The 21,204-nt window shown below is 39.8% G+C and overlaps 1 protein-coding gene across 1 annotated transcript in view; it reads left to right on the plus strand.

Annotated features, from left to right (window-relative positions):
* The window catches only part of OTOGL (otogelin like), an 83,131-nt gene that overhangs the window by 46,548 nt on the left and 15,379 nt on the right, over window positions 1-21,204 (plus strand). The window contains exons 28-45 of the mRNA XM_083401215.1: window positions 992-1,111; window positions 2,920-3,036; window positions 5,618-5,774; window positions 6,655-6,681; window positions 6,914-7,081; window positions 7,861-8,139; window positions 9,823-9,940; window positions 10,392-10,471; window positions 11,473-14,042; window positions 14,302-14,479; window positions 14,840-14,982; window positions 15,303-15,326; window positions 15,421-15,513; window positions 15,911-16,100; window positions 16,667-16,881; window positions 17,420-17,561; window positions 17,667-17,852; window positions 19,555-19,767. Of these exons, the coding sequence (XP_083257341.1) occupies window positions 992-1,111; window positions 2,920-3,036; window positions 5,618-5,774; window positions 6,655-6,681; window positions 6,914-7,081; window positions 7,861-8,139; window positions 9,823-9,940; window positions 10,392-10,471; window positions 11,473-14,042; window positions 14,302-14,479; window positions 14,840-14,982; window positions 15,303-15,326; window positions 15,421-15,513; window positions 15,911-16,100; window positions 16,667-16,881; window positions 17,420-17,561; window positions 17,667-17,852; window positions 19,555-19,767 (5,020 nt within the window). The remainder of the gene's footprint in view (window positions 1-991; window positions 1,112-2,919; window positions 3,037-5,617; window positions 5,775-6,654; window positions 6,682-6,913; window positions 7,082-7,860; window positions 8,140-9,822; window positions 9,941-10,391; window positions 10,472-11,472; window positions 14,043-14,301; window positions 14,480-14,839; window positions 14,983-15,302; window positions 15,327-15,420; window positions 15,514-15,910; window positions 16,101-16,666; window positions 16,882-17,419; window positions 17,562-17,666; window positions 17,853-19,554; window positions 19,768-21,204) is intronic.

A 21,204-nucleotide genomic window follows, 5' to 3' on the forward strand; every position in this document is an offset into this window, starting at 1 on the left:
TTTCAGACCATGGATGTATTCCCACTGGGGCAAGCTTTCAGGTACCACATGCCAGTAGTGAGCAGAGCAGCAAATATAACATTTATCTTTGCACAACAGGCTAGCACACTTACATACCCCTCTCTATCCCCTCACCAGGCAAACAAGAGGCACTGTCTGAGTTCAGGGACACATTTCATCCAGACAAAAGTGGGGTGAAGCAGGACTGGAGAGGGGTGTGGTCTGGGGAGAGAGAGGTGGCTAATGTGAGGGTGTGGCCTGTGGAGAATCTTATGGGTCACATAGAGAAGCTGAGAGGGACTTGTTTGGCCACAAAGCCTGAGATTCCCTACCCTGTGGTAGGTCTATTTCAAGTTGCAAACTATATTTCCTCTCAATATAGTGATTGGTACTGACTTTTGTCAACATTTTCAGAGTGTTCTACATTAACAAGGGTTCCCTAAGAAGGGGATCCTCTAGAGGTTCAGTGCTCTGATTTCTATAGACTCAAATGTGGTTCTATTTGTCAGAAAAGGTTGTGGAAGGATATGGGCTATGCTGTCTCATTGCAAATTGGGGGAGATAACAGCTCCAGGTTTGTTTTGTGTGTGTGTGTGTGTGTGTGTGTGTGTGTGAACTAAAGCATCTCCTCCATTCTGACTGGGGCTGCTCAAAATCTCCCCACATCCACTGCCAAAGATGAGCATACCATCCTGCGCTGAGGTGAAAAGCTGGGTCAGTAACTGAATGGAAGCTTGTCTTATTTACCTCGGCAAAAGCAACTTCAAATATTTTCTACCAAGCATAACCTTTTTATTGAAGTGTGTTTCTATAATCAGTGCATAGAAGTCTTAAAAATGAAGACATATATTATGTCCTGAGTAGGTGTTCAGTCAAGCTGTATGGAGAAACACAAATATGTGTGTGTGTTCATCTTGATACTGTATTTTGATTGATTTGACTATTTTGATTGAAAATAATCAATAAATATATCACCCTGTTTTAATTCTAGGGTAAACTGGCTGGTTTATGTGGCAATTTTGATAAATTCACTTCAAATGACCTGACTACATCCAGCAACATGGAAGTAAGAAACGCTCAAGTCTTTGGAGAGAGCTGGGAAATAGGACAGGTAAGCATGATATATCCATTCATTTTGAAAATAAACAGGCAACTGATGGTGAGGGTGTAAGAAATGTAGAGGCAGCATTACCATTAAACCAGCAACTAGTAGGCCATCAATTTGACAGGTTCTGGGTGTGGTAGTTCCCTGTCCTATCGCCAACCATTTCTCATACTTCTGCACATTCACTTTATTTCCACTGTTCCACATGGTTGCCATGTGGAGCAAGCAAATATGAATGGAGATGCAATGCATCTTGGCCCCATGGAAGCTGATGGGACTGCAGCTTCCATCGAGGAAGGAATTTGTATATTCCAGCCACACCAGGAGGGCCCCAGGCTAACCACCCCTACTCTAGTACCTAGAAAGGCTTTTGTTTCATTGGCACAAGACAAAGAGGATGACACAGTGAAACCCGTTAAGAGTTTCTGTTTGTGTATATGATACACAAAAGTGCTTACATTTACTGTGCTATAGGCCAAACAGCTTGTATGACAATGTTTAAAATTTATTTCCTGCTTTGTTCCCCCCCCCTACCAGACTGTAGTCACGTAGCTCAATGTAACATCTCCTATTTTGCTGAAGCACAGCTGCTTGAGAGCATGCAGGCATTTCTTCCCCATGACTTCCCGCCTTTGCTGTTGAAATTGAAAAGTGCAATGACCTTGGCCCCCCTGCTCCTGTGCTGCCACATCAGATTACAAATGCTCTGACTAATTTTCCATCCTCTGCTTTCTCTCACCATCTTTACTGCTCCATCTGAGGGCTGCTTCATATAAGATTATTCCCTACATGAATGCCACTAATAGATTTTTAAAAAACCTGTGTATAATGCATGTACTTCGGCAACATCTGACAAATATGCACACATCTGTTTTAATACATGACTAGAAGCAGCAATCTCCAGGGAAGGAGTTGCCTTCTGTATACCCAGGGAAATAAAACACAGACATCTGCAATACATCACAGTGTTTATATGGTTTATATATACATAATAGGTGGTAGTTTTACTCAGATTAGACCCATTGAAATTGATCAACATGTCTAAGGTAGTTCTATTCATTTCAGTGGGTCTACTCTGAGTGAATGGCACCCAATATTTCTGTACCAAATTGTTTTGTGTGTGGTTCTTTGTATATGTTACAGATAACATCTCTCCCACTCTGGTCCCCGCCTTTCCTTAAAAAGCTTGGGAGAGTTGTTGTTTTCCACTAATGCTGATCGTCTTTTGTGGTTTGTGTCCCTCTACTGTCCCTGAATTAATTTATTTCTACTGTTGCTTCTTCATATAAACTTTTTAAATTAATTACAGTTGTTGTTAAAACCATCCATATTAACCCAAAAAAAATCATATTCCAAAATGTTAAACTGGCAGTTGCAATTAAATCCTTTTGTCACCTGCAGAATTTAAACATTCATTTAAACTTAAGGACTCTTTGTCCTTATTGCCAGAGCTCTAAAGTTTAAACTAAATGGTACATTGGATAAACAATGCTCTGTTTATGATTTACAGATGGCTGCTGTGGAAACACTGATGATGTGCGATAAAGAAAACATGTTGTTTGCCAAAAAGGATGGGTGGATGGGGGGAAACATTAGGTTTTTTTAAAAAACAAAACAATAAAGAAGGATCCATTCTAGCTTAATATTTTCAGCTGTAAGTAAAGTGTGAGGTTTAGGAGAAAAGAAAACAAAAGCATGGAATGCCAGTCTTATTTCAAAGGCTGGGGGCAGATTGGTGGGCATTTCTAAAGGGGTTTGCCATGCAAAAAATGTGTAATGTACCCAAAGTTATTAACAAGTGCTTGTGATTTCAGTGTGCTAGCCCAAATGAGACCATAAAACCATGTGAAGTACATCAGAGCAAGTTCCCTTATGCCAAAAAGGAATGTTCAGTTTTGTACAGTGATGTTTTTGCCCCCTGTCGCAATGTGGTAAGTATATATTTCCTAAGCTATCTAGAAAGCACATATTTGCTCTGGATCTCTGCTTGCCAAATGTAAGAGTTGCTGTGGCACTAACACCTGGCTCATAACAGGCTTAGTTAGCCCTGCTGTTAGGCACCTGCTTCAGGCACCAGATGGCAAGGTGCGGAGGGTGATGATCAGTGTCAAGCAATCGTGCTACAGAGCTGTGTGTACCATGCACCCTCCAGTTGCTGCCCTCAGGTGAAGTAGAAGACACTGCCAGAGGTTGAAGTAAGATTCTGCTTCCAATCTGATTTGCTTCTGTATGGGGAGACCGTCTCAGGCAGCAAAGTCCTGGTCCACAAGATGAGCAGCTGCTCATTAGAAGGGCAAACGAGCCAGCACACCACATAATGTCCTCAGGCTCTATTCTAGGAATCTACTTAGCAGTTGCTACATGCAAACAAGCCATAGGCTGTTCCTCCATATCCTTTCAGTTTGGACTTAGTAGTCCCCACCTGAAGACTTTGAAATTTGTGGCCTTCTCCTTTCAAGAGCAGCATATCAAAAGCAGGATAGCTCCAAAACATTTTATTGAAAAGCTGTACAGTTCCAAGATATTTGTTGTTTGGGTTTGAAATGTTCCTGTCCTTTTCCTTTCTGGCCAGCAAGCTGCCATCTCACACTCCTTGACTTATCACTACTGAATTATACATACAACGTATTATTAGCAGGCTGCTATTGGCCCTTGTAAGGGACACGGGTGGCACTGTGGGTTAAACCACAGAGCCTAGGACTTGCCAATTAGAAGGTTGCCGGTTCGAATCCCCGTGACGGGGTGAGCTCCCGTTGCTCGGTCCCTGCTCCTGCCAACCTAGCAGTTCGAAAGCACGTCAAAGTGCAAGTAGATAAATTGGTACCGCTCCGGCAGGAAGGAAAATGGCATTTCTGTGCGCTGCTCTGGTTCGCCAGAAGTGGCTTAATCATGCTGGCCACATGACCCAGAAGCTGGCCATGACGGTACAGCCCAGAAGCTGTACGCCAGCTCCCTCGGCCAATAAAGCGAGATGAGCGCCGCAACCCCAGAGTCGGTCACGACTGGACCTAATGATCAGGGGTCCCTTTATCTTTACCTTTATTGGCCCTTGTAATCTGTTGTCAGGTTCTGGTTTCTGTGTCTAGGATTGAATGAAGAAACTGACACAGGGAGATACCAAACTGCACCATGGAACATGGAACAAGGAGGCCTGTATTATCCAGGAAGCATACATGGGGAAGTTACCAGAAGCCCATCACTAACCACCAGTTCCATTTTCCCACTGTTTACTTCCCAAGTTCACATCAGGATTGCCATTATTTTCCTGGGGCATTATTGTAGGCTGCCTTTAAAGCAGGGTGGGGGGGATATATAAATGTACAAAATAAATAAATAGTGTTCTGGACCTAGGAAATTGGGAAAGCACAACTCAAAGGTGATGGTGATATCATGCTAAGATGACAATAAGCAGATGGGATGAGCTGCTGGCTGAATTTGACAGGCATGTTAGTTTCAGCTGCATGGCCAATCATTACAGTAGATGGCAGCATTTGCTTTATAACTGAAGAGCATGGTCGTTCTTTGCTTTTTATAACATTTCTCTTTACAGACAATCTTGCCCCCCACACTTTAATTCAGTGTGAGTTTATGCCATTATTATTGCTGTTCTTAATTGTACTGCTGCTGCTACAACAACAGTGTTTGAACCACTTTTGGTAGTCAGATTTATTTTATCCACTTCTGGTTTCCATTTAATCTCAAAGCAAATGGCAGACTTCCGCATGCATGCTTTGTTTCTCAAAAGTGCATCATCAGCTAAGCTAGTTTTCTCATAGTTTTTCGGACATCTAATTTTCATGTTTTCTACCAATTTTTGAGGACAAATGTTAGGTTGACATGTCTATAATTTCCCAGGCCCTTAAAACAAAAACTGGAGTTAGCTTTCCTGACTACCCATCTTCTATTAAGGAGGCCAGTTTTAATAATATGGTGCACGTTTTTATTAAACAAGCAGGAATTTTGTATTTGAGTTTTTAAAAGAACTCCTGCCTTCCAACCCTGGATAAATGATTATTCTGAATTTGTCAGTTTAACTCTAAAGCTGTACTCTTTGTCGCTTTTTTGTGAGACAGATCTCCTCCTTGAAAATAATAGTTCACCTGTGGCTATTTGTTTAACATATTGTGCTGTGAAGGCTGAATCAAAGGGTCAATCAAGCTTTTTTTTTTTTTGGCAGTTTTCTTGTTCTTATCCAGGGCTTCTTCTGTCTGGCTGGTTTCCTGCTCCTGGTGTCCTTAAATCAATGTTTGCTGCTTGTTTCTACACTTTCAGCAATCTTCCCATTAAATGACTTCTTTACTTGTTTCATCCTTAGGTTTGTGAAAGTTGACTCCTTTTAGAATGACCACCACTCTGTGGTGTACAATTTACCCGGGCCTCTTTCCATAATTGTTTTCAGTAACCTCTCAAGATACTTGAAGTACTTTGACTTTCCACAATAATTTCATTTCAGCAGATCCCCTCAATTCCCTCCTCTGCTACTCCGAATCTGACTTTCTCCGTATTTTTCAGATTGATGTGACATCATTCGTCAAAAACTGCCATACAGATACTTGCAATTGTAATCTTGGCGGAGACTGTGAATGTCTGTGCACAAGTATTGCAGCTTATGCTCACAAATGCTGCCAGCAGGGTGCAGTAATTCACTGGCGATCTCCATCTCTCTGCCGTACGTATGTTTTGCTATTCATTATGCCATCACGCATAATCTCTGGAAAGCAGATTATTCCAGACTTTCTTTAACTGATTTCTAGCACATCAATGTTTCCCGTGCAAATGCTGGTAACTAGTGGCTTGATACCAGATATGGTTGCACAGAAGTAATTCAAGGGTAAACAATAGCTGTGCTCTCCTGTGCTGTTCTCCACCAAACAAGCTTAAGGTCCATTAGTAGGAGAATGTAGAGTAGTTAAGCTTCCAAGACTCCAGACACGTCCAAGTAAGATGCACCATGTGGCAGTTTGCCATTCTTAAAAAGAAGTAGTAATTCTGGTCTGATTTTTTACAGATGGACCTTATGTTAAAAGTTGTACCTTTTTACAACTATGAGCAATATTCAGCATTAGCCATACTTGGAGTAGACCATTGATTTCAATGATAATACCAGATGAAATCCTACCTGAGTGACTATTTGTATATATTATCTGTCTGTGTGTCTACATCATGTTACTTTTGTATTGTACTCTTCTTAAGCTAGCAATTTATTAGCACTGTTGGCTGCTGCAAATAAAATAAAATAAATCAGTGAATGTACAAACACATTTTTAAGGGTTTTTGTTGTTGTTGTTCTGCAGTGCAGAAAAAACATATCTCAGAAACTGCAGTTAAGGTTAGGTCTTCAAAAGAGTGACACTAATTTCTTTACTATTAATAGAATCAAAGGAAAATGCAGGTTATAAGTAAAAGAACAGACGAGTGAGTTTTGTCAATCAGAATTTAGTGCTTGGCTATGTGACCTTGTCTTGTTGTTACTGGCAATCACAAATTATCTAATTATTCTCTGAGTTGTTGTGCTTGTCATTAAATGGTATGCCTGTTCCTTCTTTCAGCTTATGACTGTGATTATTACAACCAAGGTACGTAGCATTTCTGTGAGCTTTAAAAATAGTAATATATAGGATATATAGATTCTCCCAAAACACTGCTGTAGTAGTGATGGTAGTTCCAAATATTTATAGACTAGTTTTCACCATACATGGTCACAAGAAGGTTTACACAACCATCAATAAAAAGAAATCCATCAGTGTTTCAAGTTGCTTGTTTCTCTTGCTATCATTTAACATCTGACTGTCATTTTTCTTCCTCCAGGACTTGGAGAAGGACCATATATTTTGGCCAGCTATGGTCAGAATGACACTGTTATAGGAGTCAATGTCACCAGCAAAAATATCTTTCCTTTGCCAAGAAGCAGTGTCAGTGGGAATGTGTATTTTAATTTTATGTTAACTCCAGGACTTTTCAAAGATAAAATACTATGTGAGTCCTATCTTCAGTATTTCATGTAATTAAATCTCAAGTTTTCAGAGTTGAAAAAATGTTAATCTTTATGTATCAGAGAATACTTTTTCACTATCTTTTCCAAAATCTGAGTATATCTATTTGTGATAGACCTGAAGAAAAGAGTTGTAAGAGAAACAAAGGCTTTAGCCTTTTTTATCATTAATATTTTTGTTTTATTTATTTTTACTTTATCAGTGTACAAGTCCTTTCTCCCTTGATTTAGGAGAAATGCTTTTTTTTAAAAAAAAAGTAGTCTAAAATGTCTACAATTATCATTTGACTTTCATCCTTAAATTTCTAGACTGGGTTGCCCTGAAACATTCAGATGCAGCCATACATTTCAGAAAACATTACTTCTTATAGGTTCCTTGCTGTAGTTCTATAGGATAAACACCCAGGGTGAACAACGGACTCTTATTTATATTAATCAGATTCAAAGTTTCAGGCTACAAACCTATGCACACTTTCCTGGGAATAGGTACCAGTGAATACCATGGAGTTCAATGAGCCTATTTTTTAAGTAGACATGTATAAGATTGCACTTGATATTCAGCCATAGTTAATGTAGGCCAAGAACAGGAATAATCACTAAGAAAAGAAGCCCTTTTAAAATACTGTTAGCAGAATTTTAATGTAACCTTGCCAGGACTAGTTTGCCACTGAACAGATTTTTAACAGAAGTATCACCATAAGAAGCATTTGATTTTGGTGGTGAAATCTTATTAATATATTGCTGTGGATTTAATTTGTGGCAGCTCCATCTCTGGTTTCTCTTGAGTCTGCTGAAAGGCCAAACTACTTTCTATATGTCCACGACGATGAAAGCATTTCCTTAGAACAGTGGGAGGCAAGTTCCTTGTTTCGTAGAAGAGCAACTTTTTTCCATCATCAAGGCCTTTGGATCACAGGCTACAGTGCATTCGAACTACACAGCAAGAAAGGTTTCTTTATCATACTCAGAGCATCTTCTGTGAAAGTATCAAAGTTTGATGATTCTGAAGAATTCAAACGTTCAAGCAGTTTTAACATAGAGGGTGAGTTGTACATGTTCCTGGCAGCAATGTGTGTGTGTCAGGCATCAGGGAATCCGATCCCCCCCATGGTAGGCTGCCAGGAATAGATAGACAAGGAAGGCTCTTACCAATGTATTTTATTCAATATTCACAGAGAGAGGCTTAGGAATGCTGCCTTTTGGAGTAATAACGTTTCTCTGAGTAATCTCCACCTCTCTTCTCTTCTCAATCGTCAACTGCACCACCCGCCTTATGGTGGCTGCTTAGGGCCATTTGTCTCTGAGCCCTTTGCTCTTCTACTTTCAGTGCTTGCCAGGTTCTGGGAGAATGGGAGTCTGGAATGCTTTCTAGTGATAACATGTCAGCCAGCTGCTCTGGCTCTGCCTCCCCCTCCTCTTCTCCCATTATTTCCCAACTTTGCCCCTCATCTACCTCTGAGCTGTGACCTCATCAAACTACTGTTGTAAATCTATACTGTTTTCCTCTTCTCTGGAGGGTTCAGCCCGGGGAAGCAGTCTTCACCATTCCTCCTCTGTCCAGTCCCTGACAGCGTGGAATGCTGCAGATATATCATTTTCAAGATAATAATAGCAGCAGCTATTTGTAAATTCAGAATGGACAAATCAGTCAGCCTCAGTTTTTATGTGTTCATTTGCAAGCCCATTCCATTGTGCTTCCATATCTGTGATTTTAGCTTGTTAAAAAAGGAAGACAACCACTTTATTTTTTAAACACCTTTTGGTAGATTTTGTTGAGCTGAGAATTGTATTTAGCTGAGAATTGCAATTGTATTGCAAAATTCAGACGTGTGAAAACTGAACCATAACTCTGCACAGGGGTCCACGAATCAGGTCACCCTGAAAGAAACCCTAAAGTATCTTCATTTTCCTGTTACCAATTTAAGAATTAGGATGAACCTGTTCCATGCAAAGAGATCTCCATACAGCCTTCAACTGGTGTCAAGATTTCAGATTTCCCCCCAGGCATTTGCTGGCCTTTGTGTCTGCATTGATTTTATGCTGACTCTTTTGTGCTATGACCTCTGCTTTCATGCTGTTGTTTTATGTTCTACTTTTAATTAGTGTTGTCATGATTTTCACATTTATTATCTTAAGGGTTATTAAGCTGGAAAGACAATTTATAGATTAGATAGATATTCTACTGCACCTATTGTATGGAAATATTCAGCAGTGATCCTAAATTTTCCTCTTATTTGTATCCCACCTTTCAAGTCACAAATCCTTCCAAGGTGACTTACAAGTAATAAAAATACATAACTAGCACCACTGTATTAAAAAATTAACAATTCATTGGGATCCGTCTCACAGGGCAATTTGTTGATGAATGCCCAGCCTTTGCCTCCTTCCCTCTGTCTTACTCCCTTGATCTAACTTTCCTGTGACACATGTTTCTTCAGTGTTCAAATGGTGAAGAAAAGACCATCTCAAATGATATGCAATAGAAACAGGTGGATATTAATATTATAACAGTCATCTGTTTCTGTTGTATCACTCAGTGTAGACACAATCTGTCTCCAGAAGAAGAAGAAAACCAACATGTACAAAGGGGGTGGGGGTGGCACTGGGAACATGTACTCCCTTGTCCTCCATAGAGTGGACTTCCTCTTCAGTTTCCTTGTGGCTGTTCAGATATAGTTGATGTTTACACCCATGTGCCCAATCTGATGCTTTTGTTGTTTCCCAGAACTCCACACAGCAGTACCCTATAGGAGGATGTGTGAATGGAGATACGAACCTTGTACAAGTCCTTGTGTTAAAACATGCAGTGACCCTGAAGGAGTAGCATGTAAATTTCTTCCACCGTGAGTATAATTAATATTACATGTAATAATTAACATACTAATCTTGGGATATTATTTTCCACCGTGTTGCCACATTTGCCTGTTCGACCAATTACAGCTCATTAAGTTCTGTATTCAGAAAAAATATATCTTTCTGAGTAGCATCCTTGGGAATGAAGTAACATTTGAAGAGGACTTGAGTTCTGCTTACATTAGAAACTTGCTTATATTTTCCACCAGTGTGTTTTTTGAAGTTCCTGGCAATTTTCAGACAATATCTTCCATTGTCATGAGCAAAAGATGCCTTGTTCAGAGCTGAAGTATGGAATTCATGTATTGAAACAGAGACTAGTTTTCAACCATTTCCATTTTGAATTCTATGGAGCAGCCACGCAAACTTTAAGCTTCTTGTCTTTTTGAAATGACTACAAAAGAATTACTGTGTTGTTGTTGTTTTCCTTGAACCTTTTAGGGTTGAAGGATGCTTACCATACTGTCCCAAAGATATGATTCTTGATGAAGTCACACTTAAATGTGTTTATCCAGAAGACTGTAAGTGTCTCTTATATATTTTGAGTAGATTGTTAGAATACTGTAGTATGTAATGTTTATCACCAATATAATCCAACATGCAAGTTATTTTGATATAAAGTTAGTCTTTGCATCAATAACTTTAAAGGTGTTATATTATACTACAGTAAATTTAAAGGTATAAGTCGCTTAGTGCAGCCTATGAAAAATACATTTTTACTGATATATATCTGAAAGTTTAAAATAAGCAAATATACCAATAGCAAACTCAGTTATCTGAGTGTTGCTTCTTATGTAGCCAAAATGGCTTGTACATGAACAGGAGGGAGGGATCAGTCCACTAGGGGAAACTAGGGGAAATTTTGCATAAGCCCCACAAACATCTTTGTGGTGATGGGGGAACCCTATGGAGGCAAAAATCCTCAAACACCTCAATGCAGACTAAGTGTGCTGAGTAGACATGGGCTGCTGACTGTCTTTTGGAAGGTGGGGGATGGAATAGGCATGGGTGTTTGGCTGGAATAATGAACATGAGCAATGCACCATCCTGGTTACATTTTATTGTTTTTATTAATATATTTCTGGAGAAGCAATCCTATGCAGCATTGCCTCAGGAGCAGGACCCACTGAACTGACTGGGATTTCTTGGCAAACATATATAAGATTGGACTATCAATTGCAGAAGTGAAAGATCACCTCTTATATGTGAATAAGTAAAAGAAAAGCTGATATTGTGTGTGTGTGTGTTGGCTGCATATTTTTTAAAAAATGTTTATGAAATGCTTTGTTCTCGAACGAAACTGTGGGATGCAACTCTTTAAATAGACCTCATTGCTTCTTGTATAATAGTTTTATTAAGCAAAGCAGCAAAATCTACTATTGCTACTCGTTCAGACCTAGGAAGAGTCTGACTTTCTATCTTCCGCCTTATTAAGAAGCTGGAGAGCCTGAATCTAGATTGCTTCCTGCTTCCCTTCTCTTTCATTACTATGGAATCATACTGAAGCATGCTCTTTTTACAGGCATACCTGTGAAAGCCACAGAAGCTTCAACGACAGCAAAGCCACTGAGAACAAGGCCCACCATATTAAGCCCCCATACAGTGGACACGGCACAACCATTTCCTCATACGCCCCCTGTGCTTGTCACTGAAGCGGTTGAGACAACATATATTAATCTAACTACCCAAATGGCAACTGAGAGAGTGGGGACATTTGGAGGACAAACTACAGAGAAAATAGTTACGGATCTTCATTCAGCAACACTGTCACCAGTTCCAGACCACTCTTCTGAAGGTAGCTACATCACTACAACACCCTCTGTGCTACTTGCACCTATATCCCCAACAGCTCTCCCAACCACTAAAGAAGCCACAGCAGCTACAGCAAAGGTGACACCCTACACTACAAATCCTATCTTTTTTATATCATCGCTCACTGCAACAACAGCTGAACCATCACTGCCTGCCTTTCCTTTAATATCCACATCACCTATACCATTGAGATCTGCTGCATCACCTGCTGAACAAGAATTTGCCTCTGCTAAAACACCTACAAGCATCTTAGTGAGTGGAGGTCCTTCCACAATCAAGTCTGAGGTTTTGGTAGCAGGAACACCACAGCCATCTTTATCAACTGAAAGAACATCTCGTTCAAGTCTGTCTTCAGGTTCACCATTAACAGAAATGCTTACCGTTATTTCAAGAACTAGATCTACTATGACCGAGCCAACTATTCGTTTGACTCATTTGCCTGTGCTTACAACAACTCAAATTCCCTTATCAGCATCTAGATTTACTGCCTTTTCTTCAAGTCCTCCTTATAGCATACCAGTTTCAGGTTCAATGACAACTCGACCTGACTCAGAAGTGCTGTTGCCTACACCTCTATCATCACCACTTATAACACCTTCTGAACACACTGTTCTCTTAACCACTAAGCATTTTTCTACTACAACACCACCCTCAGCTGCTTCACCAAGCCCTACAACCATGCGGTCTTCATTGAGTCCCCAGGTGACACAGGCAATGTCTACGCTGGTGTCTCCTCCAGTTACGTCTCAAATGTCCAAAGCAACTGGGGAGGTTACAATTATCTCAAAGAGCTTTCATATAGGACCTTCCACTGCTTCGCTTCCAGACATTCCTCAAACCTCCCAATCACTTGAAACAAAAACAGTTTCGACAGAAACCAAGCATGCATTGCACATTGGTTCATCTCCAGTGCCAACGGTTTCTGTAAGTTCATTAGAGTTTGCCGGCACCAGAGCTTTGCCAAGTAGAACCCCTTTGTTACCTACGAGTATTTTATATGATACAACACAAATGACTCCGAAAACAAGTATGCATTCAGTTGGCCCACACACAGGATTAAAAACTGATTCTACTCTTAAAAGTGTGGGTAGTTTCACCACTTCTGCAGTGCTTCCAGGACATCTATCTGCTTTCACAAGTTCGTCCACATTACTTACAGTGTTACCAAAAACTTCTTCTGTCTCAGCCTCTTATTCTGAAAGCTCATCGGTGATTCCCACAATTGGCATAACTTCTGCTGTGATGCCAGCTAGCACTCCTATACAAATGCCAGTTGGTGAACATCCTACCTCAACAAGCCCGGATTCTTACCCTGCAGCTTCTCCTTCAGCTTTGTCAACTTTAAGTCCAACTATTTCCACAATAAATGCTTCATCTTTGCCTCCTCTGGAGGCCTCTGATATGCCCATGCTGTTTTTAGGAACTAGGAGTTCCTCTTCAGTGGATGGTAGAACGTTATCTTCATTACCCAGTGCAATCAGTACTCAGCCTTCAGAGCCAGCATTTACCATGGTTACTCTTTGGAATATGACGTCAACCCCAACAAATGTCACTGAAAAGTATACCCTTAGCCCACGAGCAAGTTTACTACCTTCCTCTGCAGGCACGATAGTTCCTAGCAAAACTGCTCTAGTCACTGAACTCTATCCTATCGGTTTTGAGCACCACACTGCTACTACGTCATTCCCAATTCCTACTACCTCCCAAACACTTACGCATACTCCAAACTTTACTTTGTTTACACCCAAACCTTCCACAGAAGCCTTCAGAACTATACCCACTAAAATGGATGAAGGGACTACCTCAGGTTGGATAGAGCTGGAAGCGACACATGCCACAGAACTTCGAAATGTGACCGCTTATGCCTCAGAAAGTAACCAGACCTCAGAAATACAAGAAAAAGTCACTAAGTACACAAGCACTGAGGAATCTTCTCTGCTTCCCACTCAGATGACTCTGGCTATCAGTGAAAGCAGAAGGGCTTCGGTGAAACCAGTCTCTCTCTCAGACGATCTGATAGATGTAACATTATCCGATTGGTCTAGAGCTCCACCACCAAAATCAATTAGGCCCTACTATAGTGTGTCTGAACCCGAGGAAATGAGAACAACCAGCTTGCAGAATGTCACAATAGCAGATTCAACTCACTTAACTGCAGAGCAATTGGGGGCCCAAACTTCAAAGGCTGAAATGGAGATGGTGACTACAGATAGTGCAGAATATGCTTCCTTTGGCACAATGATTCATACATTAATATCTGCGACATCCGCAGAATGCACGGTGAGGACATTTTTACCTACTTATTTAATTTACTTAACATTCTAAAATTTTATTAGATCATTTATTATTTTGATTTGTACATTATTTCTTTTTGTTCTTCAAAGCTGCTTCAAAGACAATATCTTTATTCTCATAATATGCAGACATACACTCTAGAGTTTATCTTTCCTTTTTTGTATGGTTAAGGGGCATCTTGGTTCATGGAATAAAATCAAGACTGGTGTTAATGTCTCCCAATTCTTCCCCCCTTATGAAACAGCCAAGGTATCTTGATCCAGTAGACAGATGTAGTCAGTACGTGTGCATTAATATGGGATGGATGCTGTACAACCTCTCAAAGAACTGCCATAAGACTGTGGAGAAGCCTGACTGTGGTTTTCGTGGGATGCCAGTCCAAGTAAACAGTGACAGCTGCTGTCCGGAATGGGAATGTCCTTGTAAGTTCTAAATCTCTGACATACAGTGAAGAAAAAGTAATATGCTTCTTAGGATATACTCTACTGCTGCATAGGAATGTGCCTATTGACAATAATATATGAACCAGTCCTAGAAAAAGATGTAATGATGTCAGGAAATCCTATCCAAGCTTCCTTGAATGTAACCCCCACAGTTTAACTTCAGAGTAATAGGATTGTACTGCTGAACAGTTGTCATTTTTTTTTTTAGTATTTTTCTATTCTGTGAACTTTCTGTGCATTTCAATATGTGAAGTAACCCCCTCTAGCAAAATAAGTCCTTTGTCATTTTTTCAAAAAAATCTCTGAATTGCTGATTATTAGATGTCACTTTTTTCCTAGGTCAATGTTCTGTCCTGTCTGAACTGAGCATTATTACATTTGATGGAAATAACGTGGCATTGTATAAAGTAGCATCCTATATTTTAGTCAAGCTACCCACAGAAATTATTGTTGCTCATATTGAAAGGTGCCCTACAAATCAGGTAGGAGCCTTGTGTACTACTATGCAATATTAAAAGGGTTACTTCCCCTCCCCCACCAACAAAAAATTGTTTATAGTGCTTTTAAAAGGAAATTTGCAAATCAATATTATCTCTAGTAACAAATAAATGAGATCATTCTTTCTATTATGTATTATAATCTGATAATGTGCAATCCTTGTGTCAGGGATTCTGGACGGATTCTTAATTGACCAATTAGCAGAACAGTAGTATTAGAAATATGGAACTTATGTAATGCTGTAATTATACTGCTTTATGTATGGTAACTGGGATTCTAACCCATGTTTATACCTATTTTTCAGAGTGCCAATTCAATAAGAAGACTAGTGAGTATTTTTCTAAATACGATTTTAATATATCTGAAAGCGAACACTACAATTAGTGCTGATGGTGCCATATCGTTCTCTGTTTTCTTTCAAGGTTCCACCTGGAAGTGCTTCGGGTCTTTGTTTTAAGAAACTTAATGTAACAACACCTTCACATATAGTACTTATCAATCGTTTAGAAAGAAAGGTGAGTTAAGAGGAATATTCAGTGAAGACTAATACTATTAGAAATCTATTGTGGATAAGTAAAAGAAATAGGAAAACCTTTTCCAGAATTGCAAACATGCATTTAGATATTTGGGATTATGACAAGCAAGTCATATCTGCCCCATTGGTTGGCCTTCAGAGGGTCAAATTAGATATCATGTGGGAGATTTGAGACCAGATCTCCTTGACAAATAATTTATTTTCCTAGCCTGGCCTCAAGGGGCCAAACTAAATGGTAGAAAGCAAGTGATTAAAAATGTGCTTTGATTGGCCATGTCTATTTATTTACAAAGAAGCAGCAATGAGGCTGGGGCAGATTGAGGTGTTTCACCTAGATACAGTTATCCTGCAATTTTTTTTCATTTCTTTATTTTTAGGTGGTCGTGGATTCTATGATTCAGCCATTGCCTTTCTCAAAACATGGTTTATGTATTCAAGATACTGGTGCTATGTATGTAGTCAACACGCCAGCTGGCATCAACATTAAGTGGGCTCATGTCACAGGCATTATAGATATCCAGTATGGCTTTCATTCTAATACATCTACCAAGACTGAAGGACTTTGTGGTGAGAATATGGTTTCTAATCAATATCTTCATTTTGATCCATGACTGTTGTATTTCTTAAAAAACAACAACCAAGTATGCTTGCTATCTCGTGTCCTGCTGGTAAAGCTTGTGTCTTGTTCAGCAGCAACTTCCAATGATTGTGTTAACATAGAAGAAGAGTACAGGTGGCAACCATTTTAGGCAGGTCCAAATGATGCACGATCGCAGACATATTGGTCCTTTTGGACCCGGAAGAGGGAAGAATGGGACTGGTATGAGGGTAGGGTGGGGCCCAGGCGGGGCCCACTGGGGTTGGGAACAGAACCCCTGCACAACATAGTTGTCGCCTGTAGTTAGTAAAGGACTTACTTGTATCTCTCTGCTGGAAGATGACTGGATCATAACAGGGCCTATTTACATTAATGGTGAAGGAAATTTATACTAGATTGTATCATTCCACACATCAAGATTAGCTTTTCTGCTTGCTCTCAGCTCTTTCCCTATTGCTCTTTCCCTATTGCAGAATAAATCAAACCTTTTAATTTACTGTCTAACATATGAAATGTTCTATGTTCATTTGTTAAGGTGTCTGCAATGGCGATCCAGGGGATGACCTGAAAATGCAAAATAGAACCATAATTACAAATGTGGATGAAATTGAGGCTTTTATTAAGAGTTGGGAAATCGAGAAATCTGTTGATCTAACAACAAGGAGACCTGTAAGAAACTGTACAGAAGATAACTGTACATACTGTATGGAACTCTTACATAGATGGGCTTTTGCCCCATGCCACAAAAAAGTAAGTATATACAAAGGAGCGAAAGCACTGTCTCTAGACGATCATATCTAGCAATTCAGGGCACGCTAATATAAAGCATATAAATTAAATTTGAATACCTATGAAATGGTTTTAATGGTTTCATCACCTGAGGGCACTGTTCTAGAAATTGTGAGGGGAGGAAGGGGATTAACTTTCTTTGTAAGTTAATTGCTTACCAGTGCTTACTAAGAGAAGTGCTCATCTAATGTATTGTGAGTGGACCGTTCCAAGATGGAGATTGCAGGCTGAATAAGTGTCTCACAGTTGCTGCAGGTATCAGGTTGAACATCTAGGAATCTGAGAACTCAAATAATTGCCACACATCTCTGATATTCTGGTGCATCTCCATGAAGGTATTGAACAACTGTGAATTTGAGAGTTCTTTTTTTGTCTTTACTATTTAAAATGACATTATTCTCTCTCTCTTGTTTTTTGTTCCTAGTGAAGATAAAAGAAATTTACTCATCAATTAATAAGCGTTAATTGATCACTCACTATATAATGTATTTTAATGTAGGTATCACCCCAAGACTTTTGTGAAAAAATGTGGATCAACAATACATATTTTTGGAATTATGAATGTGATGCTCTTTCTGCATATGTAGCGCTGTGCAACAAACATAATATCTGCATTAAGTGGAGAACACCAGATTACTGTTGTAAGTATAGTACTTCTCCTTCTCTCTCCCTGCTACCTCAGCTGCTTCAATTAGGAGAAGAAAATGTCAGCAGTGTTGATTTCCCTCTGTGTGTCTGACATGTAGCTCTCCGTTGTCCTGATGGGAAAGAATACCAGCCTTGTGTGCAACCCTGTGCTGCTAAAACATGCCTAAATAAATGGTTCTATGAAGAATCACCATGTTCTTACTTAAGAGAAGACTGTGTTTGTAAAAATGGAACCATTCTTCACAGAACAGACTCTGATCTCTGCATTCCAGAAGAAAAATGTGGTGAGTAAACCTATAGCTATGTAAGCACATTTACCGCACTAGGCCCAAGCGTGCTTGGTTTCTGGTGGGGCAGAGACATGGTTTTTATCTCAGTCGTTTATTTATTCAAAGAACTTGAAATTAATAGATAGCCCAGAGTACCCCCAGCTTTTGCTATTCCCAAATGAGTGCAGCTTGAAAAACTGTGCTCCATCTAAAGGCTGCAAAATCACTGCCACTCTTTATCCTATGCATGTTGATTTAGAAATGAATTTCTGAGTAAGAGTCCATAGGATTGCTTGTGTTTGTTTAAAAATTTGCCGTTTTACAAATTTCTTGGTAAGAATCCTTCAGTGTGCCTGACCATATCTGTGATAGTGATTCTAAAAAGGTGGATTTTTGTGGGCCAAAGTGAAACAATGTTAAATTTTTAGTTTAAAACTAATTATAAAGGAGTCAAAAGGCTTTCTAGTGTGATTATTCATATAACCCATTTCCACAGGGAGCTCCTAAATATTTACTGATGTCCATATGGGGTCCACACTGCCTTTCTCTGCTACTTGCCATCTCGAAGTGGGTCAGGTATCTGTTTTTGCATTGCAATAAAAATCAAACCTTATAAAGGAGGCGATTGTAGATGGTAATTCTGGGTTTGTGTTCTATAAGTAGTTATATGAGCATGCAGTCAAGCTGATCAAATGGAGATTAGGAGCCATTAAACTGTTATTAATTTAACAATCACCTTTTGTATAAGTCTCAAGGCAATTAACAATCATACAAACAACTGGGTTTTAAAAGAATAAAAAATATAGGTTTTAAGGCAATGCAATTTCACACCCAAAGCATAATAAAAATATTATACTAAAGAAAAGAAATCACACCCAAAACAGACCTACCGAAAAATCATCCAGAAAAACTTTGTCAAAACAAAAATGTCTTCGACTATTTCTGGAAAGGACGTATTGTGGGAACCCACCTTAGCTCAACAGCAATGCTGTTCCACAAAATTGGGGCAATCATACTGAATGCTGTGGAGCAGGCTTCTAATATTTTAGGGACACCCATAAAAGGGACTCTACTGCAGAATGCAGTGGCCTACCGGACTGATAGGGTGGTCCCTCAAGTAACCTGCTCCCAAGTTGTGTTGGGTTTTATATGTTTGTACCAAAACCTTGAAATAGGCCTGGTAGCATGTAGGCAACCTGTTCTTGTAAAGATAGCAAGCTCAAAGCTTACTAGGTCTTAGAGACAGAATACTGTGGCAAATGAATATCAAATGCACGGGACATTTTCATGCCCTGTTTTGTAAGCTTCAAGAGTCATTTAGCTGTCAGCTGCTGGAAATAGGATGGTGGGTTAGATGGAACTCAAATTGACCCAGTAAGGCAAGTCTTCATTTTCATAATGGTTCGTAAAATCACATCAGCTCTTTTAAGTGGACCATGATGAAGTAAATGGGTAATTTGTGCAGAAACATGAACTCTGATGTGCATAAGTTGCTAGTCAGGAAAGCAGATAATTCTATTTTGGTCATAGATATTGAGTAACTAAAAACTCTTTTAAGTTGCACAGTTTTTCTAATGATAGTCTACAAATATGTTCCAGGAAGAAATGTAAGCCACTTAATTAGAAGTTGTATTTGTACTAATTTCCTGATTTCTAATTGGATATGGTTAGTATTTTCTGTCTTTCTGAAGCATGTTATGCTGTCTTTCGTTTATAGCATGTACTGACAATGCAGGGCATCCCCGTTCAGCTGGAGAAGTTTGGAATGGCTCCAAGAAAGGGTGCTGCATGTATATGTGTGTGGAGAATGGGAGCATTATTGCCGTAGAGCCTGAATGCAATAAAGAGGCGCCTCCGATATGCCGGCGAGAGGGTGAAGTGATTATTAATGTGATCGAGGAAGGGGCTTGTTGTCCAAAGAAAGTCTGTGGTAGGTAATGTTTATGAGGTGCTGTGTTATTATGTTGAAAGGAATTGATCTGCGTGCTAATAAAATTTGTCAAATTGCTTACTGCTAGAGAAAATTAATAATTCCTCATGGATAAAGCCAGTGCTGAAGTTTTGGATAAAAAAACAAAGAAACATATATCTATTATGGTTCTGATCCCTGCTATAAGCTATAAAAAGGCTCCCTTCTGAGTTGTGATGGAAATGTCCCATCACCATTCAGCTGAGGAACTGGTGGTGGTAGGTGTCTAGAATCAAACACCTATCTGGTTACACCCCGTCATAGGAATGTGGGAGATGGGACTGTGGTTTACACGCTTCTCCACAATTAAGGAGCATAATTAGGCCATCCAAAAGGCTTGCTCAGATGTGTACCGAAGTGCAAAAAAGGTATAGCACTCTTCTTAGCATCTTCGTGATTCTCCACTTCAAACTCTGACTTCTCTGTTTCCATTTAATTATGAATGATCATATAGCTGCACTATCATGGCTGCATGCAGAGGGGTGGTGGGAGGCACTAACTGAGGAACCCCCAGGGGAAGAGGGCTCAGAGCCAGAGGACTGGTGACAGGACGACGACGAGCAGTCAGAGGGAGATGACTGGGAGGGGGAGGTGTTGGAAGCTGAAGAGGCAACAAGGTTTAGTGAGCAGGGAGAGGCTGGGGCAGAGAGCAGTGCAGAATCCGATGCTGAAGTGGAGGCTGGAAAAAATGGTAGGCAAGAGGTAGAGATGAGATAGTCTGCTGAAGAATCCAGGGGGTCTCCTCCTGCTGCTGTGACCAGCTCCCCTTCTTCCTGGTCTCCCAGAACACACAGAGAAATGAAAAGAGCAGAGCAGAGACACAGTCTGCGACAGCTTAGGAAACACACTGAAGAGGAGGAGCCTTAGAGAACAGTGGAACCTTCAGTCCTTGCAGCTGCCTCTTTGGGGCAAGACCTACTGGGATCACTAGGCCTGCAATGTTTTAGCTTCTTTGAAGAAAGAGTTAACTTCACTAACACCGTGTTTTTTAATTGCTGACCTACACTCGTCTCTGGCTGCTGACACTTAAGTCTTCCTCAACAAATGAAGAAAAACAGATTTAGACATTGACAGGCTGAAAATGTTGACATACTTTGTTCACTTTTGATTTTGTGCAAATAAGACATTATTATTTTTTCTATCCTGCCTTTGAGAAAAAAACTCTTCTGTATTTAAAATGATTGACCCATATCCTAATAAATAATAAGCCAAGGTATTATAATATCAAGCATGACTAATTGTAGGATCATTTTTTTATTTGGAACATACTTCCTTGTAGGAAGTGAACAGTTGCTTCAGTATTTGCATCTTCTGGTAAATAGTAGATTTAATAAACAGCCTTGGAGTTATGAATAGATGTCATCTTCATGAGACATGTTAACGTTTGATAGCACTATA

The sequence above is a fragment of the Podarcis tiliguerta genome, assembly GCF_965153285.1.
Source record: "Podarcis tiliguerta genome assembly, chromosome: 10".
NCBI lineage: Eukaryota > Metazoa > Chordata > Lepidosauria > Squamata > Lacertidae > Podarcis > Podarcis tiliguerta.